This window comes from Labeo rohita, chromosome 6 (genome assembly GCF_022985175.1).
Source record: "Labeo rohita strain BAU-BD-2019 chromosome 6, IGBB_LRoh.1.0, whole genome shotgun sequence".
Taxonomy (NCBI): Eukaryota; Metazoa; Chordata; class Actinopteri; order Cypriniformes; family Cyprinidae; genus Labeo; species Labeo rohita.
In genome coordinates, this window is record NC_066874.1 from 35,288,500 (window position 1) to 35,315,469 (window position 26,970).

At 39.8% G+C, this 26,970-nt stretch overlaps 1 protein-coding gene across 2 annotated transcripts; it reads left to right on the top strand.

The window, feature by feature from the left end:
* Positions 1-5,737: 5,737 nt before the first annotated feature.
* pmepa1 (prostate transmembrane protein, androgen induced 1) lies at positions 5,738-26,672 on the top strand. Of its 2 annotated transcripts, none has more exons than XM_051112424.1 (4): positions 5,738-6,148; positions 21,959-22,113; positions 23,195-23,248; positions 23,344-26,672. In XM_051112424.1, the coding sequence occupies exons 1-4, from the start codon at positions 6,043-6,045 to the stop codon at positions 23,836-23,838; spliced, it is 810 nt and encodes a 269-aa protein (XP_050968381.1). In that variant the 5' UTR covers positions 5,738-6,042; the 3' UTR covers positions 23,839-26,672. The 2 variants fall into 2 exon arrangements, with proteins under 2 accessions (XP_050968381.1, XP_050968380.1); XM_051112423.1 differs by having other exon boundaries at positions 5,739-6,148; positions 23,341-26,672.
* The last annotated feature ends 298 nt before the right edge of the window (positions 26,673-26,970 follow it).

The following is a 26,970-nucleotide window of genomic DNA, read 5'->3' on the forward strand; positions in this document are numbered from 1 at the left end:
AAGCACAGAAGAGCTCATTTGAACTTATATATGGAAAAGTTTGTGCAAATATATGTTTTTGGTTTTAGCCATCCTGTACATCAGGGGTGTCAAACTCTGGTCCTGGAGGGCCACAGCCCTGCGGAGTTTAGATGCAACCCTAATTAAACACACCTGATCCAACTAATCAAGTCCTTCAGGCTTAATTGAAAACTGCATAGTATGTGTGTTGGAGCAAGGATGGAACAAAACTCTGCATGGCTGCGGCTCCAGAAACTCAGTTTGACACCCCTGCTTTATATTGTATTGCCATATTGTATTATCCCTATTTATTTGCACATTTCATGCTTTAAATTAGTGGTTCTCAATTCCAGTCCTGGGGACGACCTGCACATTTTGCATCTCTCCCTTATTTAACACACGTCATCAGCTTGTTGGGAGAAAGATCCATGAACCGAGCCAACGAACAATCAGGTGTGTTATTTAAGTGAGACATGCTAAATGTGCAGAGCAGGTCGTCTCCATGACTGGAATTGAGAACCTTTATAGCAGTGGTTCTCAATCTTGGTGCTGGGAGCCCCTGCGCTGCACATTTTTCATGTCTGTTTACATGTTGATGTGACGCTCCGTGTGACCACTCAGGCCCCTATCGCTGTGTGTGTGTGTGGGTTTGAGCGTCAGGATGAAAGCTGACTGACGTTGATGAGGTAAAGGACGAGTATCGACCTCACAGCATTCAGAGGCGTTCAGACAGTCACAGACCAGGAGGAGGATGAAAGGACAGCGAGACGTCACACACACGCACACACACACTGCAGACAAACTCTGAAGGTCAAGAACGACTGATCTTTGTGGTTGTTCTTACTGTTATTGTGAGCCACAAACGTGAGCGAGGGTGAATCTCCGTTGTTTCCATGAGAACATCTGATGTTGCTGCTGTTTTGGTTGCTTAATTGGCGTGTGGGTGTAATTCCTGAAATCATGGGGTTATTAATCACATTTCGTCTCATATTGATGATTCAGCCACCTCACATCTATAAATAAAAACACAACACAATCTTTCCTGAAATACAGTTTATGAATTCTAACACTTTCCTTCGTCATATTCTACAGAAACCCCTTGTACTCTGATAAAACTATTAAAGAAACAATAGTCACAAATTACAAAGAAAGGGCACACAGCACACTGAAGTAGAAAGCTTGAATTAGTGTTTTATTGTGAAACATCCTCCAATACTCTATATTTACAGTTTAGAGAAATATTTTTGCATGACTTGCACTTTACCTATTCTGTTGTATATTCCTCTTTGTTTCTATTTCTTGCACATTATTTGATTTCTATACTGCCTCTACCAGAAAGTGATAATAATCACTCAAATGAAGCTATATTAATTTCTCCAACAATATGCCCAATTATAAATGCATAAAGCAACATATTACGTTATTTACATGGAACAAACACTGAGTTTGACTGGACACACAACCTCTGATGTTAACATGTTTAAAAAATGTGGAAAGTGTTCAACTCAGTCATTAACTCAATCATTAAGCTGTCCTCACAGGCATGATTTTATGGTTAGTTTTATCATATGATTAAATACATAATATTTTATCATTACTAAATTCTAATATCTATTATTATATTTCATTGTTGCTTTATTCTTTTGCTGCAGAGTTTTTAATACAAATATGTTGAACAGTGTTTATTAAGTTGCAATTTAACAAACTTTTTAATGATGTTTTTCATGTGCTGATTTTGATCTAATGTGAAAACATCAAGAGTTGAAGGTCATTTCTGAATTTCTCTCCTCCAGCTCATAATCTCAGACAGCAGAACCAGAGAAATAATATGAATCAAATCTCTTTTTCCTGCAGTCTAGACGCTGTATTTTCCAGCAGCGTGATGCATTTGTTCAGTCAGCAGCACTCAAGTCACATCATGCGCCGCTTCATTGTTATTGCTCTCAGAACACTTCATTTGGGTCAGATGACTGAGAGACCAGACAGACAGAGTGTGTGTGTGTGTGTGTGTGTCTCATTATCAGTCCTGTGTGCAATTTCAAATGGACTATATCTGCCCTCATCTCTGGTTTTCTCTTCCACAAGGTTTATGATCTTTTGTTGTCTCTGATTTTTTCTCCATTTCTCTCTTCTCTTGTCTTCCTCTCTCTCTGTCTCACACACACACACACACACACACATCCAGGTGGTCTGTGTCTCTGATTTGGCTAAAAATACAGCAGAAGACAGAAGCAGGGGGGAGAGATTCCTTCTGAACGATGAAATGAAGCGGCAGTGGCTCCATCTCTCCTCTCAGGTGTTTGACGCTGATGTCTAGACAATTGATTACAGCAAATGAGAGGCAGGCAGACACAGTACACAGAGAGAGAAAGAAATAGATGTCTGAATACTGCGATTATCCACAGTCTGCGTGTCAAATGAGCAAAACATATTTACCAATCATGCAAAATGTCAATATTTCAGTCGTTTTGTCATCTGTGTTTAATGTCTCAGATTTTCTGACACATAATAACCCAAACGGATGAGTGACGTGTCATCATGAACAGATTGTTATATTATCTGTTTTGATTGCTTCAGTTTGTGAATCATATTTTTATATATTTTTTTAGTTTTTAGAGATCATTACAAAACTACAATTTGAAGCAGCATGTTTTATCGTTTATGAGTATGCATTTTCATTATTCTGTTACCTCTGTCTATTGTTACTAACAGTGTTGGGGAAAGTTACTTTTAAAAGTAATGCATTACAATATTGTGTTACTCCCTAAAAAAAGTAACTAATTACGTTACGTTACTTTTGCGTTACTTTTTAAATCTGGGCAGGGCTTGGTTCTTTGTTTTTAATATAAAAAGTTTGATTTTTAGCAAATGTAAACACAGCCTTTTACACCAGAAAGTGAAACAAATAAGACTAAAGGGAAAAAAAATTCACCTCTGTACAGTGTAGGAGAAGGAACTTCAGCACTCTTCAGCCACGAGAAAAATGAAGCACAAATGTTAATCAAAAGTAATTTTTGTTTATTGGTATAGCTAAATTGGATCAACAAAGGTCAGCAGCAAAGACACTGGTTAATAAAATGGGATTAAATACCCTACCCCTGGCGTTACTTTTTTGAAAAAAAGTAATGCGTTACTTTACTAGTTACTTTAAAAAAAGTAATCTGGTTACGTAACTTGCGTTACTTGTAATGCGTTACCCCCAACACTGGTTACTATTATACAAAAGAGTTTATAATTTATGGTTTTTCATGTCATTCATCTAGTTTTTACTTATGCTTCCATTTTATTTATTGTTCAGTGATATTATACTGAAACTTGTAAGTAAAGGTCTCATAAAAATGAACAAAATAAAAATAAATAAATAAATGAATTTACCTTTGAATATGGGGTTTCATAAACAGTTCACATTTTATCTGGAACTGCGTGTTCATCTCTAACACTGAGCTCTTCTGCTCTATTTCGAGATCAAACGGATGAAGACAGAGAGGAAACTGTTGCTCAACAGAGTTTTGCTTTTTCACATCATGTGAGCGTCCAGCTGTATGAATCATCGTCTGTAAAGGTCTCAGACAGATTATGACATCAGAGATTCAGAGTCTGATTAGGACAGAGAAAACCAAACACAAAGAGAAGAGCTGAGGAGGTCTCAGTCCTTCAGATGATAAGTAGAGAGAAAAAATAAAGCGGGCAGGTTTGTTGTTTTGTGATGTGCTGCTGTAGAGCGCCAGAGCCAGACATGAGCTCATGACACATACACAAACACGTTTGGTCCTCACAAGTATAGTCAAAACAAGTACACACTCTCCACAATACCACTCAAGGTTATTTATGTGTTTCAATCACTGTTGTCTGAAGTATTTGCCGTTCTGCAACTGTCTAATCAGTGTACCTGTAGAATGTGACTGTCCACAGAGATGCGAGAGGCCTTAAACAGTGTGTGCATGTGTGTGTGTACCTGGTATTTATCACGTTATGAGAACCAAATGTGGCATTTTTTAGGCCCCCATGAGGAAACAGGCTTATAAATCACGCAGAATGAGTTTTCAGAAAGTAAAAGTGTGCACAGTCTCCTGTGAGGGCTAGGTTTAGGTGTAGGGCAATAGAATATACGGTTTGTACAGTATAAAAACCATTACGCCTATGGAATGTCCCCATAAAACATGGAAACACAATGTGTGTGTGTGTGTGTGTGTGTGTTAGAGACTGCATCTGTGCATGTGTTTAGATACAAATTAGCTATGCAAGGAGAAAAAGGTGCAATTTATCATTAATATTCATTCATATTGAACAGTTAAAGCATACATTTAAACATCAGCAGGAGGGCTTTCTCATGTTTCAGCAGCACCACACTCTTCTGTACACTGTAAAAAGTGATAAGTTGACATAACTTAATAAAACTGAGGAAACTCGTTGCCTCAAGTTCACTTAACTTATTTTTTTCTCACTTTTTAGAGTATAGCTCAAACTGTAGATCATGGCACTAGCAATGCTGAGGTCATGGGTTCGATTCTCAGGGAATGCATGAACTGATCAGCTTTATATGCTGAATGCAGTGTAAGTCACCTCGGACAAATGCATAAACGTAAATGCACATGCTGCAGACTGCATCGGTACTGTGCTCAGGGTCACTGAGATCCTGACAGAGGTCAGATCCTGACAGCAGACAGACACACCTTTCACAGTGTTGCTCAGACATGCTTAGCAAACTACTGATCAAACTATATTTAACTGCTCCAGTGTGTTAAGAAACTCGTATAGGTGTGGCCAGCAGCTTATACAAACACACTGGCACTGTCTGCATTATATATCTGTGCAGAATAATGACATTTTATATTAGTCTGGAGCATTGGTTTCTAAGTAAAGTTTTATTAAACGTTAAAGTTTATCTACACAATGTTTCCATAACATTACAGGAATTAAAGGAATAGTTCACTGAAAAATGTAAATGAGCCTAAAACCTCCTCACTCTCAGGTGGTCTGGTCTGAATCAGGAGAAAAATCTGCACAGATCAAGCACCGTTTACAAGCTCCAAACAAAAATGTGGCTGGATTTTGATGTGAGAGACAACAGGAGATGGATTTTTTCACTGGAGGAATGATGGATTTGTTTCATCTTTTTTCTTCTCAAGATGTGAACTGATGGACTGGAGTGGTGTGGATTACTTGTGGATTATTGTGATGTTTTTGATCAGCTGTTTGAAGACACCCATTCCATGGGATCCACTGGTGAGCAAGTGAAGCTAGGCCTACATTTCTCAAAATCTGATGAGGAAATAAACTCATCTACATGTCGTCGGATGGTCTGAGGATATAGCGCTGCACTTTTTTTGTCATTTTTGCCTGAACTATTCTCTTAACAGCAAGATTCCGTTTCTGACCAGAGGAGGGCGCTTATTGTCTCGAGATGTTCTGAGATGGAAGTGTCTGAGAAGCACTGCGACACTCGCAATGAACACATGAATCATGTTTATATTTCACAACACATTTTTAGGCACGCTACGTTTGTCATTTCAAGTTAGTTGGCACGAATATAGATGTCGTGTCGTGTTTAAAACCATTTCGAGTCTGTCTGTAATCGCTTTGGTAATTAAAAAAAGCTAGAGTGTTTCAGAGGAACAGATTACCTAACGCGTGTCTGCGAACAGCTCTTCACCCCGTTTGACTTTGATTGGCTCATGCACTCTGTGAAAGGCCAAGTCTGGCAGTGACGTGATGCTGTCTGCCTCTAGGCCCCGCCTCCCGCGCTAGCCCCGCCTCCCGCGGGTTCCCAGCCAACTTGGACTTGAATGAGGTGCGCGCAGACGGCTGGAAAGTAGTACAAACCGTCTGGGAATAACACCGGGAATACTGGAGGACAGAGGCCAGACAGCGGGACGGGGGTGGGGGGACGGCGGCTAGAGGAAAGCCGCCTCGCAACTGCCTGGAAGAAAGAAGCCTCGCCGAAGGAAGAGGAAAAGCCTGCGTCAATGTTTTTATTCGACAGCGCGCCGTGAAGCGAGCGCCGTCCGTCCGTTTTCCGCGTCGATCCGTGAGATTTCTTCAATGTTCAGCTTCATGGGTCTGATGAACGGAACCACCGACACCCACACCAATGTCTCCTGTACATGTAACTGCAAGAGATCCACTTCATTCCAGAGTATGGCGATCAGTGAGTATCCCGGAGCGTTTTCCCTCAGTTTTGTCTGACGTTCTTCACTAAACGATTCGAATCGCGGCAGCGCAAACGTTACACAAACTGCGCCTCGATTCGAATCGGCTTTCGCGGTTCTTTTTTAACGGACGTCAGTACAGTCCCGCGATGTGTTCGAGTTGTTATTTGACCGTTTAGACGTTGAGTAACGTCTCAGATGAACTCCTCAGAAAGTTTTGACGCGGACTAGTTTAGGTCGTGTAAGGATCCGGTTAGTAGGTGAAGCGGTCAGTGACAGACACACTCGTGCCAGTCTGTGATCATTAGCTCGTATTAGATCACAGCACACAATTATGATCGAATTCATATGGCTGTGGAGATGTTTTGTTTAAAATGGAATAAGAGTGATGTCCATAGAACATACTTTCCAGCGAGTTAAAGCAACAGTTCACCCCAAAATGTCATTTATGCCGTCGTTTATGGTTTATACATCAATAAATGAGCTTTCCATTGGTGTATGGTTTGTTATGATGGCTGAGATACAACTATTTGAAAATCTGGGGGTGCAAAAAAGTCAAAATATTGAGAAAATCGTTGTCCAAATTAAGTTTTGATATATTTACAGTAGGAAATGTACAAACATATCCTTATACAAAATATATCTTTACTTAATATCCTAATGATCTTTTGGCTTAAAAGAAAAATGGATCATTTTGACCCATACAATGTATTGTTGGTTTTGTGACAGTGAGTTTTCTATAGGTTTTTCTCATGCTAAAGTCAATGGCTACCAGTTACTGTTCAGTTCATTCTTCAAAATATCTTATTTTGCATTTTTACTCAACAATTCAGAGTAAATGATGATAAATGCTCATTTCTGGGTGAACTACTAGAGGTGTTGCAGTTTCCACATGATAATACTGTGATGTGATAAAGTGCACTTTTTCATAAGCCTGCTGAAGATCTGGTCTGAAGCATTTTGATGTCCTCGGGCCGGTGTGTTTATCAGACGGATGCGGTTTGCTCTCAGTCAGTCAGACGGTTGTTGTCGGTCGGCTGCGCGTGTGACGTTCCGTCTGCTCTGAAATCCTCAGCTGGGAGTTGCCCGACTAATACTTAATTTGTAGTGACTAACTTATTGTTCAGACAGCTGCCCCCTGTTGTCCAGCAGACTCACTCATTCGTGGAATTCTCTTTCGTGATTAACCGTCTTGCAAAATCTGTCTGCAGTTTCCACATAATCTGTTGTAAAGGAAAAGCTAAACAAATAACAAGGTGATATCGGTAAGAGCTCAGAGTCGTGGGAAAAGATCTGCTGAATTCCAGAGCGGAACGCGCTGTCCGGTTTGGGCTTCTGCCTTTGCTGGCTAAGAAATAATGTTCCTTGTAATCACAGCTCATATCTCTGTTTTCAGACGTTGTCTTGCCCTTGTTTGTCTAGACAGACTCTCAGTCACGCCTGACCTGATGATGATGTTCTCTGGAAATGAAAGCAACACTCCTGCAAATGGCCAGTTTATCGAGTCAGTCAGCGCTGCTTTAATTGAGTTTGTACTGAAGCGCATGAACTCATCAGGACTTCACCCGCTTGACTCGCGTTGTTTCTCGAGTGGGAGGCGAGGAAAGCATTTGAACGCCTTGTTCTGGTATTTATTTGGCTGCTTTCATCGGACGCGTCCTGACCGGGATTTCTAAATTGCCTTAAACGTCCTGGTTTTGGCTTATTAGTGTATTCGCGTCGCTTTGATTGTTCTCCGTAGATCGCGCCTTCTCGCACACCGCGATTGGTCGATTGACCGGTAGCCTGCACGCTATTGGTCAAAATACCTTTCAGGCATTGCCTTCGAGTATGAAAGCAATAGGAAAACAAAGCCAAACCCTAGACATTTTAGGCAATGTAGAAATCCCGGTCAGTACATGTCCTGGAGGACGTGCGGTCACCCTTCGTTCGCTCCAGTCCCGTTTCGAGGCCGCGAGCGAAGCGGAATGAATGCGAAACGGCTTGTAGCTGCTTGTCGGCGTGAAGCTCAGAGCTGCCGTTTCTTTATTGTTGTTTTGCGGGATGGAAGCCTGTTTGTTTCAGCTCGCACAAACGTTGCTTTAAGCAGATTTGAGGGTTTAACATTTTCCTTCAAGTGCTTCAACAGACTTCAAGTGCCCAGCTCTTTTCATTACAAGCTGCGTCTTGGAAACAGAAGGCGGATGGAAAGCTCGGACACGTCCGTGCTCATGTTCGCTTCATTCATGATCGCTGAAGCCAGAAGAGATTGAGTGATAGACATGTGTCAGCGCCTGTCAAATGTGACTATCACTCCATCTCTCCTGGCTTCTGTGAACATGCAGAGTTCAATAAAGACGTGACGTCTCAGAGTAGAAAACTCAGCTCAAAATACAAAAGAAAGAATTTTGCATGCATTAAATAAAGCCTGTTTTCATATGATCTTCCTAATGATTTTCGGCATAAAAGACAAATCAATCATTTTGACCCATACAATGTAACAACAATGTACAAATAGACCCGTGATACTTATGCTCCAGGGTCACATGTAATCAGTAAGTCATGATAACATATGTTTTTTCATGACTTTAACTCAATATATAATTTAACCAAAATGAATGAATTCATGAAACTTTACCCATTTAATAATTTATTTATTTATTTGTACAGTAATAGGGCATCATATAGGATTTATTTCTTTATTTTGATTTGAGAAAGTTTTTTTGGCCTGGTGTTGCATTTTCTTCATTAAATGCAGACGTGTGTGAGATCTTCTCCCGTATCTGTCAGGATGAGAGGGAACGTTTAGCGAGAAGCACAAATGAGACGTGAGCAGTGTGTCCTCATCGCAGACACCCCCCGCCGCGTGTTTACGGGAACCCGAGCTCCTTCCTCTCCGGTGCTGATGGGTTTGTGACACACAGACCACCCACTGTACGGCAGCAGATGAGATCAGCTCCTCGCTTACAGGAATCGCTCTTCGTCTGAAGCGGCTGTTGTGTTTAGAACGGAGGCTGGACCGGATCGTCCCTTCAGGGGACGGGATGGTTTTTCCTCCTAACAGGATATTACGGCTGGCGGTTTTCCTCTGATCCTTTGTGTTGTGTGAGACTCTAGGGTTTGACGGTAGCTAGTAGATGTTGTGGGCAGATCTGGCAACCGAACAGAAGTCATTGTCACCCATGTAAACAATGTGGTTGTCAGTTATAATGAGATTCTTTAGATTTTTCTTCATAAGAGGAACTACACGCAGACACCGATCAGCAGAAGACACGTCACAGAAAAAATGTCTTTCTGCTCCCTGACCTCGTTTCACTGGAAAACTGCTGCAGTTCTTACATGTTTCTAGTAGACAATCAAAAACAGGCTTCGTTTGTTCCTGTAACTCTTCACTGATGATGCAGGCGTGTATCTCCAAATAAAGGATAGTTCATCCAGAAATGCAAATCCTGTGATTAATTACATACCTCATGGCTGAATAAAATCCTAAATAAAATGTTCTGTCTTTATAAACTTTTGAAGCATTTACCCAAGTTGAAGTTTTCTTTTAATGACTTTCAAGCCCTTTTTGTCAGAAATATTTTGGTTTGTGTTCTGAAGATGAACTAAAAGTTTAATGGATTTGTAATGAAACTTATGGATATGTAATGGTCAAATAAATGATGACAGTTTAAAAAAAAACTGTCCGTTTAAGAATTATATTTAACATTAGGGCTGCACAGTTTGGGGAAAAACATAGAATTGTATTAAAATGAAGAACAGAGAATTTAAGAATAATAATATAGTTTTAGTAATTTCATTTACCATACTAAAATTTATGTCTATCTTCATTTTTAAAATGTTTTTAAATGTTAAACTTTTTATTTCAGTGGAAAACTGCAGGAACCCTTAAAGCATATCTTTTGTTCTTCTCATTGCAAGTTTTGTGAAAATGGTTGTGAGATTTAATAATGGCTCTAATCGTTAGCTCTGTTTGCTCATAAACTTGACTGTAGTTCCTGTAATTTGTCCCTGAGTTTCGTGACTCTCAGTGAAAGGCTGCTCGTCTCTGCTGTTGATTTGGGGTTTGTCGTGTCTTTGTTGGGTCGACGCTCCTCTAATTATCCGGCCTTGACCTCGTCGTTGTGTCTCTGAGGCCCGAGGCAGAACTTTCTGATACAAACACATCTGCTGCGATCGGCGCTGAGGAAACACCACTGTGTTCTGCTCGTCACAGCACAGGAAGAGGAAACAGCTGCGCTCCAGAACGCTGTTTCAGACCCACGGCTACATAAGAGCCGTCCCGCTCATCGACAATGTGTCCTAAAGAGTTCGTTCTGTCATGTACTCGGCCTCAGGGTGCGCTTCTTCAGTGTCTGACCAGTTACGTGCGAGTCTGTTCCACACAGACGCCATCATATGACTTCAGAGGAACAGAAACTACACTTCTGCTCAAAAGTTTGGAATAGTTCAGATGTTTTGGAATTTTTAAAGCCTCTCCTATTTACCAAAAATATCGTGAAATGTTACAATAAACTGTTTCTTGTATAGTATTGAAAATTCATACATACAATACATTCATATGGAAAACAAGTATTTTAAGTGGTAATAATATTTCACTGTTTTTACTGTATTTTTGTTAAAAAATGCAGCTTTGGTGAGCAGAAGAGACTTCTTTCAAAAATAATAAAAAGCATAGTGTAGCATGTAATGATACTATGATGAATGACACTAACTGTATTAGTGTTATTATGTGATTAATTTAATGTTTAATGGATTTTGAATGGCTGCAATGTTTTTATTGTTTATTAGCTGGACAAATTGCTCTGAAAGTGATTCCAGTGATGTCGTTTCTCTGCGTTGGTATCATTACAGTTGTGGTGTGGACTCACTTTTATTATATCTCTATAATATATATTATATATTATTATATTTATAGTTATGGACTGACATTATGGTGTTTTTGTCCTTTTTGAAGCTTGTATGTGAAACATTTGTGCAAAAGTCTCCATGAATCAAGTTTGGGTAGACCTATGAGTGAGTAAATGATGACAGAACTGTGATTTTTGGGGTGAAATGAGGCTTTTAGGTTCTTCTGTTGGACGTTGGTTGATGTTTTGATGTTCTTGATCTCAGCTGGAGCGCGGCAGCGATGGTTGCTCATTCTTCATAATGGCTGCGTCTGTGCCGCGGACACGCTGCTAATTGCAGGGCTGCTTTGACTCACCTCCGTCAGCGCGTTTAGTCTGCACTCGGCTGACATCACCGTCTCACAGCCCTCAGTCATTGCTGAAACACGCCTGTCCTGACACGTATGGAGGCCTCATCCAGAGAAAAACGCCGCATGTCGGTCCACTGGGGTTTTTGTCGGGATGCACCGAGGTATCGGCCAGTAATCGGTATCGGCTGATAAAAGCAGTTATCTGCAGTATCAGCCGATTGTTGATCAGAGCCGATAATACCGTGTCAGACTGCAACTTGTGTGTGAAGGAAATGTCTCTTGTGTTGAATTTAGGGCTGTCAAATGCAATGTTAATGCATTAATGAGATCTTGCTTTAAAATGTGCAGTTAACACAGGTTTTCGGGTTGCCAGGTCCTCAGTTTTGGCTTATTCTGTCCATTTTATCACAAAGTTCCAACATTTAATGGTGTTTTGCTGCACTTAAATGTGGCGTGACAGATCCACTGCCTTATGTGCAATTGAGTTGTATGCAGATGATTTGGTTTTTATTTAAGAGTGATTATTATATTGGAAAATAAGTAGCCATTGAATATAATAGTTAATTTTAACCTCTAATAGTATAGTAATGTACCAAATGAGAGGGGTCCATTAGTCGGAGATTTTCATCTTAAGAAAACCAAACTATCAGCATTGGTTCTGAACGAATGGATATCGGTATGACATATTTAGTATCAGTGTTAATATCTGTAGTTTTTAAGTCTCTCGTTCTGTCGGTGAGGTATCAGCGGTTGCACCACAGAATCGGGCTGACGTGTATGCGTGTGTGTTCATCTCAGAGTGTTTTGTCTGTGACCGCAGGCGAGACGTGAGCTTGTGCTCCGTTATCTGTCTCGGTATCGGTCACACGCGGCTACATGCCTCGATCGTGTGTGGTTTGGATCAGGATCTGGTTACAGAAGATCATGAGAAATTGTGAAACCTGTTTTTCTTCCGTTCCCAGTCTTTTGTGGTTTTCCCTTTCCTCTGTCTTCCTCGTACCTCCGCCGTGAGAGAGATCCAGCCTGCTTATCTGTCTGTCTGTCTGTCTGTGGAGCATGTGCTGCTCCGGTCATTGGGTTTCATCACGAGCTGCCATCCTGTTTGGATGTGTTTCAGAATGTGGAGCACTAGTGATTACACGACTGAATGCGATAAATCACTATGAGTCTGTGCTGTCAGTCCAATCTGCTCAAATCACTTCACATGCTTCCACTACACGCTTACAGTAACTTCAGCTGCTGATGAAGAATTACATAGTGTATATCAGGGTCTTTGCACATTGTGTCCGAAATTCTCATCTGAAATTTTCACACGTGTTAAAAAGTAATTACAACCTCACGTTGTATCAATCACGGTTACACACTGCCTCCGAAACTTTCGTCCATCATAAAAAAATTCAGATCAGGTTCGGGTTTCTATGTTTTCACATCCGTAGCAAACACGAAAAAAAACTTCAAAATTTCAAACTCCGTGTGCAGTGACCTTCAGAATTAAGACAGTGCCACATCTATATTCTGAAACTTATTTTTTTGTATCAACTTTTAAATTAGTTTTTGTGTGAACTTTTAGGTTCACACAAAATATTGCTGCAGTATTGATTTTTTTTTAATAGAAATTAGAGACAGTTATTAGTCCAGAAGCATGTACACTTAGGGAATAGTTGGTGTAAAATGCATTCATTTATAGTAAAAACAGTTAAATATTATTATAGTTCAAAATAGCTGTTCTCAATGTGAATATCTGTTAAACTGTAATTTATTTTTATGATGCGCAGCTGAATTTTCAGCATCATTACTCCAGTCTTCAGCGTCACATGATCCTTCAGAAATCATTCTAATATACTGATTTGCTGCTCAACAAACATTTATGATTATTAGCAATGTTGAAAACAGTTGTGAGTGTTCCAGTGCTTTGCTGATGGTCTCTGTTGTGTCTTAAGGCGTTTGAGGTGTGTGGTTTTTTTGTGTGTGTGTGTGTGTGTGTGTGTACAGTAAGTACAGTAGACACTCTCCCGTCGCACAGTTTTATTATGGGCCGTTCATTGATTGTCTTCATCCCTGTGTTTCTGACACACTCTGTGTAATCCGTTATCAGGTTTAGACTCATATCAGCAAGTGTCGGCTATTTTGGTCACCATTAACAGTTCCTGTCTGAGTGTGTGAGTTAATAATTAAGCGCTCTGGCAGCGGCCCAGGTGAAGGTAAAGCTAGTCTGGGCTCTGTTTGCCCGTCTATGAGCCATATGCCGTTGGCAGAGAAGCGAGGAGATCGGCTTTGTTTCTGGACTATTCAGCAGTTTGCAGACGCCGGGTTGCCAACGCGGATTTACGGTCCGAGTTGAGCCGACGGCCGAACCAAAGCCTGAAGAAATCCAGCCTCAGGTGAACTTCAGTCTCGTAAAGCAGCAGGACGCCTGAGACGCTTTTCCTGGAAACATGGAGTTAGTTTAGTTAACCTAGAGATCATGTGCTGGTGTTGTTCCGATCTGTTCCGACGGTGCCGGTGTTTGGTTGAAGGTTTGCGTGGCGTTCGGCTCTTTTGTGTTCAGCGAGACTCACGCAGACGCTTCAGTGTCTGGAACCATAAATAGCAGATGGGGTGTGTGGGAATATAGAGACACCCCTGAGACTCACACACACACACTCTTGATTTCATTAGTCATTTGTTATGTCACGTCTGTGTCCGCTCTCCCAGCATGCTCTCTGAGTCTGACTTCTCTTCAGAGGAACGTTCCTGACTAAAACCACCCTGAGCAGCTCCACTTGTGACCATGTGTGTGTTGAATCATGGGAATTCTCTTATATTGGGAGCTTTTGTCATCGTCCAGACAGTCAGAAGAACGAGACAGAGAATTAGACATAAGTAGGACTCAAATCTGACCTTTTTTTTTCATAAAAATCTGTTTTCCTTTTTAAGGATAATAATAAAAAATGTTATTTATATGTGTATATATATATATATATATATATTATATATGTGTATATATATTTATATATATATATATATATATATATATATATATATATATATATATATATATATATATATATATATATATATATATATATATATATATATATATATATTGTTTTTATTTTTATCTTATTTTATTTTATTTTATTTTTTGGGGGGTTATTTAAATATTAATAATTAAAAAGCAACCGAATTCATAAAACTTTACCAGCAGTATTAATCTTGTAAAATTATACATTTTATTTTGTTTTATTTTATTTTTAGGTTAGATTAAATCCCAGTGTATTAGCGATGTGAAGTAGCCTATTTCTTTATGCCTGTATTTATAATATGATATAATGAAATATCTTTATATCTAACATAATTTGTTATAATTTTATTATTACATTTATTACATTTTTTTATTACATTTTTATAATTTTAAATTTTATGTAGGTGTAGATAGATAAATAAAAATCATCTTAAATCATTTTCAGAGTCATACAGAATGTTTATTTTAGTGGTTTGAAGTAAAGACCTTTAAGTTTTTGTGTACGTTTGATTTTTTTTTTTTTTTTCCCAAATGGTTTTATATATGAAGTAGTTACACACAGAATTAATTACACACATTATCTGTAAATAAAAGATGTTAATATTAAATGATTTAAGATGAAAACAACCATAGTTTGAAAAGATCTAATGTAGGTTATGTGTGTGTGTGTGTGTGTGTGTGTGTGTGTTTTTTAGAGGTCTCTTCAGTCTCACAGTCTCATCTGAGTCTTAATTACTGTCTTGGTTTAATTCAGATGTATGTAAATGAGCATTTAGCATATGAGACGCTGCAGCTGTAGGGCCGTCTGTGCTGTAGGGGTCAGAGGTCAGAGGAAGGACCAGCCAGTGAAATAAAGGCCTGTGTGAGAGAGATTCTAAATCACAGTATTTCTCCCCGCCTCTTCCCATGATCCTCGCGTGTTTGTGACGTGCCGAAGCCCACGCTCTGAAATATTTGTCTCTCTCATTGTCTATTGTCTATTTTTTTAATACACAGTAGCCTGTTTCTTTATGCCTATATTTATAATATAATGACATCATTATGATATAAAATAATCTAATTTTGTCATTTAAATTTCAATGATATATACCACATATTTAATATAAAATAAGCTGTTAAATATGTATCACAAAAACATAATACAGTAGCAATAAAAAATTATTATAATAATTACAATATTAATAACTTTAAATGATGATATCAAAATGTAATTATGTTTTATAATACATTTTTAATATTAACAATATTAAACACAAACCTTTTATTGTTTTACATTTTTGAATCTTTTCTCATTGGAACTATCAGCTGATTTCAGTGTTTACTGTTTGCAAAGAATTTTATTTTCTAACTTGCCTGGATTGCATGAATTGTTAACCATTACACTAATAATGTGTGCTAACTAAGTAAATACAATTTTGACTTCATCTGGGCTTGTAGACAGACTGATGGTCTTTCTGTCCGTCTGTGGTTCAGCTCCTTTAGTTTTACTCTGTGTTGTCGTCCAGCTTCCCTCAGTAGTGTGCTCACTCAGAGTGAAGCGTGATCTCTGCTCTATTTCAGCCTGTGTGTTTGAATGTGTCTGTCTGAGAAACGAGTCTGGGAAGTGTTTGCACTGCTCTGTGTGTGTGTGTGTGTGTGTGTGTGTGTGCGTGTGTGTTTCCATCAGGTTGTTTTGTCTGAGCACACAGACGGGTGTCGTGCTGTCAGACGGGTTGGTCGTGGTCACATGATATTAATAGTGTCTGTTAGCGACAGGTATGATGGCTTCTGCGGAAGAATCATGTGTTCTGTGTTTGAGCTCGTTCAAGCTCTCATAAGCTTGCGTGTGCGTGTGTGTGTTTATTTGTGCACACAGGAATATTATTGTTAACTAAAACCAACATTTTGTTGCTTGAAATAAAAGAAATGTTAACTAAAATAAAATACGATATAAAAAACATACACTTATTTTATTTTATATATTTGGCAAGGCAACATTTATCATTTTTGTTTAGTTAAACTTTAAGTGCTCAAATGTTTAAATAAACTAAAACTAATATGTAATCAAATTCTGTTAAAAAATAGTCAAAATATATAGATATAAAAAGCCAAAAATACACAACAAATTGCTCAAACTAATGGAAATGAAAACGGCAAACTTCAAAATAAATTTCTAATTCAAAATATTACTAGTCTCTTTAATATTGATACTTAAACTGATGGTAATCTCTGCTGTGTTGGTGAGAATAATACTGAAAGTGTCTGCAGACACGTTTGTACGTATACTATGCAAGTCAGAATGCAGCTTTAGTTTTCTTGTAAAACATACTCCAACAATCTAGAAGATACCATTTCAGTTTTTTTTACTTCAAAATTTCATGTTTAATTCAATGTTTTACCTGCTCTTGCTTTTTAATTATTTGTGATAATTACCAGCAAGTCTAAGTGAAAATTTGAAATTAAATTCTACCTCAGTTTATTTCAGTGTACAGCAAACTGAATATATAGCCACTTGAAAAAAAAATCGGTTTTTTTACTCAGAATTTACATTTTCACAAGTGAATACAAGGAAACAGCAAGCAACAATATTGTGATATTTTGAAGTAGAAAAACTGGTATTTTCTTGTACAAGTTTTAGTTTCCTGTTTTAGGAGGTTCAGTCTCAGGTTTTTTCTCTGATAAACCCTCGACTGTGAAGCTGAGCGAGCGAATCATTCCAGCGCGATGAAGCACAGGCTGGAGTTTATCCAGAGTCTGGAATGAGAGCTGGAATGTTATTTTGCCCGCGGGGCAGGAAGGTGCACCTGGCATCGGCCCGAACACAAACACGGCTGGAGTGACTCGAAGCGCACAAACGCCTGCCGAATGCGGACAGAGTGTGCTCGGGACAGATCTGTGGGAACATTTTGCATGTGTTTTCATCCAGTGGTCACCTTGTCATTGGCGTTTTAAATTTGTTTGTATATGGTGATTGATGTGTTTTCGTTGGCTGCCGGTTTAATTGTTCTCAGCCCAACCTTCCCTTCATGGTTTGTGTCGGTGGAGAATGACGTCTGCTCGAGGCGGCGTCTGATTTCTCCTGAACGACGATTCAGTTTGTGTCTTTCAAAATGACTTTAACCGTCAGTCTCTCCCTCTCTTATTAAAGCATAGTTTGCATTGTTTACCGCATTTTCCGCCCTCGGCGTGTTTGAACGGCGTTACACAAACACACACAACATGTTCAGACCGATTCTTCAAGGCCCACCTGCGCTGCCGACCGCCGCTAGACCAAACACACACACGTCTGCAAAACAAACGCCTGCTTATCCAAACATGCACATCTGAACCTTCACCAGTGCTGTGCTAAGGCAACCCGTCCGGCCTAGTTCACCCAAAGCTGCTGAAGTTCTAGTCTGTCCCAGATCGTCCATCTGAATGAGTCTCAGACACTAAATCTAAATGTTTTGGCCAATATTTGATGGATGACAATGGCTGATTATGAGGAACTTTGTTCCAATCTAGAATGTTCAAGGAGTTGTTCACCCCAAAAAATTTAAATTTTATGGGTTTGTTTCTTCATAATGTGGGGTTGCTTCAGTGTCTCACCAATGGATCCTCTGCAGTGAATGGGTGCCGTCAGAATGAGAGTCCAAACATCTGATAAAAACATCACAATAATCCACAAGCAATCCACACCACTCCAGTCCATCAGTTCGCATCTTGAGAAGACAAAAGATGAAACAAATCCATCATTAAACTAAAATACGAGTCCGTAATCCATAATAACGCTTCCTCCAGTAAAAAAGTGGTCTGGTCTGAATCAGGAGAGAAATCTGCAGCGGTCAAGCACCGTTGACAAGACAAAACAGCTCTAAACAAATATGTGGCTGGATTTTGATGTGAGAGACAGGAGATGGACTCACTGGAGAAAGTGTTATTATGGATTATGGACTTGGATTTTAGTTAAAACATCTTAATGATGGATTTGTTTTAGCTTTTGTCTTTTCAAGATGTTAAATGATGGACTGGAGTGGTGTGGATTATTGTAATGTTGTTATCAGCTGTTTGGAGTCTTATTCTGATGGCACCCATTCACATCCATTGGTAAGACGGTGACCGAATGACCCATTTGTAAAATCTGATGAAAAGGACATTTTCTGCACACTTTCATTTCTGGCTGAGCTTTTCCTTTAGTGTCCTGTAGATGGACTATATTCACTATGAAGTCGCATGATCTTGTTTTTCTAAAACTCTGACTAACCAATCAGCATGAGGGCTGCGGCCGTATGTTTAATGATGTTCGTCTCAGTCAGACACCCTGAGTGTTTCCCACAGTCGGTTCTCAGTGACTGCCAGCGCTCGTAAGTCAGAGCGAGAAGGTCTGTCTCTGTCTTTGTCTCTCTCTCTCTGTGTCTCTTTGCTTTGTCATTCCCATGGAAATTTGCAAGCAAATTGTGACACCCTGTGACCTCTCTCTCACACACACACATAGACACAACTACCACACCCACTTACCCGTCTGTGGCACTGCCACTGTCAGCTGATTGTGTGTGTGTGTGTGTGTTTTTTGGTCTATTTGGCAAAAATAGAGCAGCACACATTAGCACAGTGAGTCCAAACACACACACACCATGTAAATGAACACATACTGTAGACTTCTGTAGTTGTATTATAAAATCAGACTTAACACAAACCCTAAAAGAAGACTTCTTTCTCTTTAAAGATTATGTTATAGATGAATATTAATGTATTTGATATATAATATATACAGGATCAGCTATACATATATATATATATATATATATATATATATATATATATATTTTTATTTTTTTTTTTTTTTTAATATATATGAAGGAGCTTCACATATACATTTTACATAATATATGCTGTAGGAAGTGTTATTTTATATATAATTTTTTTTTTTTTTTCCAAATAAAGATGGCCCTAAATGCTCCTAAAGGGAGGTTTGGTCATATTTAAACTCATTTGTGAGGTCAGATTTGTTCCCAAACTGCAGCTAAACAAACACACATTCACAAACACACACACACACGCCCCTCCTCTCTGTCTGTCTGTTCAGTGTTGTCTGGCTCGACTGTGACCGCAAATGACCCGTGAGAAACAGACGGGGGAGGGGCGGAGCTTTGACCTCTCTTGACCCCTCATGACCCCTCCGTCACCCCCGTCTGATCTCTCAATGTGTGTGTGTGTGAGTGTTTGCCGTCATCAGCTGCTCGCTGCGGCTCTTTGAATAGACGTCATAGTGTCAGTATTACGACCTCATCGACTCAAACGACTGATGCTTTTGTTGTTGTTTTTTATTGATTCCTCTGAAAGTGTGAAATGCCAGAGCTGATAACAGAGTAACAGCACATCAGTGATGAAGAGATGTTTGTCGTTTCTGTTATTGATACACCAGCACACAGAAATATATAGCTTTTGTAAGTTCTGATGAATCTGAATTAGAGGGACAAACAGCACATGACGCTGATGATTTAGTCTCTAATGCCCTGAATGAGCGGTGTGTTTATTTCACTGCAGTTTGTTGTTCAATCAGAGTTAAACCTCGCTCTGTCCACAGATAAGGAAATGATTCATAAATTAAATGTCACTATTGTTTCTCTGAGAGAACAATGCCTTTTCTGTGCCGCGTGTCCTCGTGAGTTAAAGCTGTTCACACGAAGAACCATAAGCGTAGAGTTTTAATAATTGCTCTAATTCTGATAGTCCACACCACGACTTTACCAGTAATTACATACCGTTGGATTCACGTTTTTCCAGCTGATGAACACTAAACACATACAAATAATTTGACTTAGCTTTTAGCTGGATGTTGTTATTTTAATTCGTTTTATTTTCAATCATGTTTTTTCGTTTTTTTTTTTTTTCCCTAGTATTTTTAGCATTTAATTAAATTTTCAGTTAGTAATTTTTATTTCTTATTTTATTTAGCTTTAATAAGGTTGAATTCAACTTAAATTTAATTGCCAAAGCAACATTTCTAACAATTGCTTTGTTTTTGTTGCATATTATAAATATTTAATATACAATTAATATTTATATATTTTCTTAGCATCGTTTCAATGAACAAAAAATGTTTTTAATAGTAATAGGTGAGTAAACAGAATGTCATGGTGTGTTGTCTTCAGCATCATAATTTCTTTAACTGCTTTCATTTTTTAACTGCTGATGGAATTAACATTAAAATGGTTACTTGTTTTAAAACAGATTCTGTGTAGTGACTGATTCAAACCATTTAAAATGAAACATTTAACAAAAATGTTGTCAGTCATTTTGAATGTAACAGAGTTATTTATATATAAATGTGTCTGTTTGATGAGAGTGATGCAGTAGCAGATGAATAGGCAGAAGCTTTAGCAGTGGACGTTCTTCATATTTCTATGTGTGTGTGGACAGTCAGTCAATGTGAATGTGTGCTTTGTGTGTTTGTGTCTGGTTCTGACTCTGCGCTCGTGGCTCACTTCACATCCTCGCACCATCAGCTGTCTCGCACTCTTTTTGTTTTCATATGCAAAACTGACTCGCTCAGACAATTCAGTCTAGACCGGCGGCGCTCAGGCCCGTCCCCCTCATACCCGTCTGCCCCATGGGTGTGTGGGAATGCAGGAGCCTCAGTGTTAGTTTGACTCTGGTGGATGTGGATGTGGATGTGGCATCATGCAGCTTCATGCGGTGGACGTTTCTCATCCGTGTGTTCAGACGCACTGCAGCGGTGAGTCTGACGCTCTCTAGCGTGTTTGTAGTGTTTTAGAGAAGCTGCTGTGTGTTTTTACGGCTGCTGGAGGTTCAGGCAGCTGGATTTGTCTGCTTAATATTGTTTTGGGTCAGTCCTTGTACTTGCAAGTGTGATGGTACAGTTCTCTGTGTCTGAATGTCTTTTAACATTAACTGTGATGCTGACTAAACTATGAAAATATCTGCATATCTACTATTCAGCAGTTCAGGGTCAGTAAGACCCTGAAATAAATGCTGTTCTTTTGAACTTCGTGATCCTGAAAAATAAAATATATGATGGTTTTAACAAAAATATTGTGCGGCACAACTGTTTTCAACATTGCTAATAATCATAAATGTTTGTTGAGCAGCAAATCAGCATATTAGAATGATTTCTGAAGGATCGTGTGACACTGAAGACTGGAGTAATGATGCTGAAAATTCAGCTGCGCATCACAGAAATAGATTACATTTTAACAGATATTCACATACAAAAGAGCTGTTTTAAGTTGCAATAATATGTCACAATTTTTACTGTATTTTTGATCAAAGGCAGCCTTGGTAAGCAGAAGAGACTTCTTTCAGAAACATTAATAAATCTTACTGACCCCAGACACTTGTGTATAAATGTGTCTGTATAGTGTATGTGTAGATGTTCCCCTTCTACATGATGTTCAGTATTAATTGTTTATGTAATGATTAAATTGTTTAAAGTTTGGTCTGGTGTTTGAAATTAGTAGCTTTTCTTAATTATTATTAGTAGAAATGGAGTTCATGAAGCTCCTTTGAGACCTTTTTTAGACTCTTTTCTGAACTTTTTCATGGTTAATCAAGTTTTCACTTATATTGGGAACATCTTTATCAGCATGACTTTTGACAGTACAATTCAGTGTGATTTACATTATTTGTGTGTGTGTGTGTCTGCAGCCCAGCTGGAGTTTGTTCAGATTCTGGTGATCGTGGTGGTGATGATGATGATGGTGGTGGTGATCACGTGTCTGCTGAATCACTACAGACTGTCTGCGCGATCTCTCATCTCCCGGCATGGACGAGCACGCAGACGACACCTGCCTCTGCCATCGGTAAGAAACACACACACACACACACACACTGTCCGTGACGGCTTCATTCACACACGCTGATGTCCGTCTCACTCCAAGCGTCACATCACTGTGGAGTAACTGTTCTAATTTTAGGTTCAGCTGGGTCACGTTATCAGTGACTCATGACGCTCGTGTGTGTGTGGTTATTAATCATCCCATAATTCTGGCGTTTGCTCATGTTTGTGTGTCTGTGTTAATCTAGATAATTTAGCAATTGAACAGACTGTAACTTCCTTGTAATTCCTCATCCTCATAAAGAGACTCGGTGAAGGAATCCTGACACCTAGTGGATGTAGATCAGCTTCCTCACAATATGACACATTGCAATATGTCATGATCAAACACACTATGATTCATCATGTTATCATAATTGAATCATGATTGAAACGGAGCCAAATGTGTGAGAGGTGACCAGCGCATTCGTGCTGAGAAATTATGCTTCCAGAGATTATAGATTAACAGAACTGTAGGAAATTGATGGATGTAAGTGATACCTGGAGCACAAAACCAGTCTCAAGTAGCACAGGTATATTTGTAGCAATAGCCAACAAAACATTGTATGGGTCAAAATTATTAATTTTTCTTTTATGCCAAAAATGATTAGTAATATGCATTGCTAAGAACTTTAAAGGTAATTTTCTCAGTATTTTTATTATTATTATTATTTTATTTATTTTTTTTTTTCACCCTCAGATTCCAGATTTTCAAATAGTTGTGTCTCGGCCAATTATTGTCCTATAATAACAAACCATACATCAGTGGAAAGCTTATTTATTTATTTTCAGAAATTGAAACCATTATGACTGGTTTTGTGGTCCATTGTCACATGTAAAGGTGCTGATAATGATCTAAAGTAATCAAATAATCAGTAAACATGACATACTGATTTAGGCTGAAATCACAATATTATGTGAGCAGAAAGAGAGTGTGGAGTGAGACATAAAATTAGCTCAACTCAGTTTGAAAGTGACTATTTACAAGTGTCATCACAGGTTCTTGGTTTGTGTTCGTATAAAATTTGTAATGTGTTTTTCTCTCTGTTTATCTTCATTTTTCATAGGAGGGCAGTCTGTGGTCCTCTGACGGTCCCGGCTCTTCTAGTGCCATGAGCGAGGTATGATTTTATCATTATTTCATCAGTATCTACACAGGGTACAGCTGAAAGCTGATCATTTCTTACAAATACCACCTGTAATGTGTCTCCAGCAGGTTTACGCTCCTCGACCGCCGGACCGGGTGCCGTCGTACCTTCAGCGTGAGCGTCTGTCCCGCTTCCAGCCCACGTACCCGTACCTGCCGCACGCCATCATCGACCTCCCGCCCACCATCTCGCTGTCGGACGGAGAGGAGCCTCCGCCGTACCAGGGCCCGTGTTCCCTTCAGCTGCGAGACCCCGAGCAGCAGCTGGAGCTCAACCGCGAGTCGGTCCGCGCGCCGCCCAACCGCACCGTCTTCGACAGTCCGCTCATCGACGCCTCTCTGCACCCGCCGAGCGTCAACGCGCGCATCAGCGCCGGGCGGCTAGAGGGCGCTCCGCCCGCGTACAGCGAGGTCATCGGCCACTATTACCACCCCACGACGCTGCCGCGCCACGCACAGACTCAGTCCGCGCCGCCGGCGCTGGTGCAGGGCGTCATCCACATCAGCCGCACGGACAGCAGAAACGCACGCAACAAAGACAAAGCGAAAGCACAGCACGTCTAGAATCAGCGAGAGCGCTTGCACTACAGACTCACAAGACTCGGACCTGAGAGGCGGCGCTTCAGACTTTCTATAAATATTTACGTGTTTTTTGTCCTCGATGCTCTTAGTCTCTCTGCACTCAAACTCTGACAACAAACAAAACAAAACATTTTCTTGCAGCCCACCTCCCTGAGCGATGGAGAACAGCCGGTCTTCCTTTTAGAAACATTAATTGGAGTCTTGTGATTCTTCATCACGGTTGTCGGTTCTTTCGTAAAATGTGCGTGACTTCCTCATTTCGAGTTCTGCACAATATTCGACGCATCAGACTGTTCTGGAGCAGATACGGAAGTGTTTGTTCAGTTGTTTTTGTTTGCGGTCAGAGAGAGCGGTCGAAGTGCCGACTCTGAGCGCGCCGCTCGGCGCTGACGTACGTGTGTGTGTGTATATAGGCTACTATATAAATATATATACATGTATATGAAAATCTGAAAAAACGAACTTAAAAGCACGATTTTAGAGTTATTTATATAAATGTCTAAAATTGCACTATTTTTAATATAACGATATGACAGGCCTCGGCTTGCGATCGGTCCACAGATGGTGTGAGTGTCCCGCACGCCGGTTAATGATGAGTGTGAGCGAGTTAACTCGGGTTAACTCGGACGGAAGCGTCGAACGCCTTTGCTTCACAGCCCGACCGAACAAATCTGAATCGGCCGGAGGAACGTCGCTGAGAGTTCTAGAGATCAACGGTAGTCGCTTTTCAATTAGATGACTAGTTTACTAGCGTAGGTTAATTTCAGAGTTTCGGTTTCTCAAATATATTTGCCTTAATTTTATTCTAGATTCTAGAAACCTGAATTCACAATCATTGATGTTTAGAACCTAAAGGATTTCTTCTGCTCGGCTGTGGCGCAGCGGCTCGGGTTCACACGCGGCGTCTCTTATAGCACTTTACCGACTCGTGGGAGGAAAACAATCGACGAGCTGTAGCCGCCGCATTCGCTTGGAGTAAATGAGCACTAAAGCAAATGAATATGCAACTGCTCCCCGATCGGACGACGCGCGCAGAGCCGAAATCGCATCGCGGGATCCGTAACGATCACCAGGAGAGACAGCCGCTCTGATTCTGAGTCACTGAATCAAAGAATCTTTAATTGAACACAATCTCATTCACTCGCTGCCAAATAGTGACTCACGGGAACCGAGCGTGGACGAGCCGAGCGGCTCCTGGTGAATCCCACGATTCGGTCTGCGCTCGTCCGTCCGCCCGGGGAATATATCGGGTCCGATTTTGCCACGTTCGCTTTTACTCCGGAGGATAGCTGGCAACAGGAAGTCGACAGCTGGAGAGAGAAACTCAACTCGTTCTGTAAAACTAAACTTACATTACCAGTGTAGTCTAAAGTGTCCTTCAATTATTGTTTTAGTCTTAGACATTTTGGCATTTTTATAATATATATATATATATATATATGCCATATTATAACTGCATAATCAGCTGAATGCAGACTTTAATCCAGCTTTTTGAGTTCCAGACTAGTTAGTTGGTAACTAACTACCTATGGGTCATTCTGTTTATTATATATGTTTAGTCATAGATGTTTAGAATCATCAGTTTGCCATTTTTACAATGTGTATTCCATATTACGACTGAAGTAATTGGCCAAATGCAGACTTTCAAATTCCGAACTGCTAAGTTTGGAGTGACTAACTACTTGTGGGTTGTTACTTTTATTATATTTTAGTCATAGTTTATTCAGAATAATTTTTTAGGCATTATGATGTATTTCAAATTATAATTAATTGTCTGAATTCCAGTCTAGTTAGTTGGTAACTAACTACCCGTGGGTCGTTCTCTCTCCAGCCGCGGCGTGACGTCTTCCCTTTACAGAGACGGCCGTTTGTTCCCTGCGAGATGCCAGTGTGTCACATGCCCCCGTCAGCCAATCAGGTGGCCGTTGACAGGAAGTGACATTGTATGCATGATGATGATGATGATGATGAGGTAGTTTAGTGGAGAGAGTTGCAATATACCGACTATTTGCCTTTTGATAATGTAGTTTGTTGTTTAGCTCAGAGTAAAGATGTACTAGCTGTTTTTATGTTATTGTTGCTTCTCATTTAAGGTCATTTTTGTTTTTCTCACACATTAAACGGACGGCAGATTTGTGCCGTTCACTGGCTTTAGTCACTCCGTCATCAGAGCTGGTTAATGTGAGTGCAGACCGAAGAAACGTGACGTGTGCCTTCCAGTCGCCAGTACGGACTTGTGTGTGTTTCGTCCTGTTCGAAACGCCCCTGTAATTCAAATGTGGAATACAAAACATCTGCATCAGAATGCATTTGATCTAGTGACATTAAGCACAAGATGAAACCAAATGACGGCTCTGCTTCACGGGTGTGTGCTCATCATCTTCACGTCGGTTCCACGGTCTGGATGAACGAGTTTCTTAATCAAATCACTGAAGGCTTTCCATGTGAAAAGAGGCATTTCCAAAGAAGGACTTTCTCTCCAGCCCTGTGTCATGGGTGATTGAAGCTCTTATGTTTTCTCATTGCTTTGGGTTTGAAGCTGCCATTGATGGTTCTCTGCGGTTGCAATATGAACATCTTCACATGGAGAATGAGCGGTTCTGTAGGGAATCCTCACGTGTGTGGCTCAATCACGTCTTTACGCCTGTTATCGTCGATAATGACCGTTTACGTGTCACTCTTTTATTATTTATATCGGATCCTGAAAGTGTTACTAGTGTTTCTCTTTGGGACAGTGTCTATTACACACCATCATATACAATCTCATGCATTTCAATTAGCTGCCAATTAAACAAATAAAACATTTTATAAAATAATGCAGCTCCAGGTTGTTGTTTTTATTCCTCCTTTGCGTTCACATGCAGACTAGCTTGTGTGTTTTGTTTCTTGCGGTTTTAAAGATTTAAAAAAAAAAGACATCAATATATGAATACAAAGCACATCAGAAATGGACTTGTGTTGCCTTTAGAACAGATTCATATATTCTGTCATCACACAGGTCATTAGTTTTATGATTTAATGCTGTTACTGCTTATTTAATGCTTGGACAATTTTTTAAGTTTGCATTTGTTTTTGTTTTGTTTTGTTTTGTTTTTAATCATATTTGATCCATTA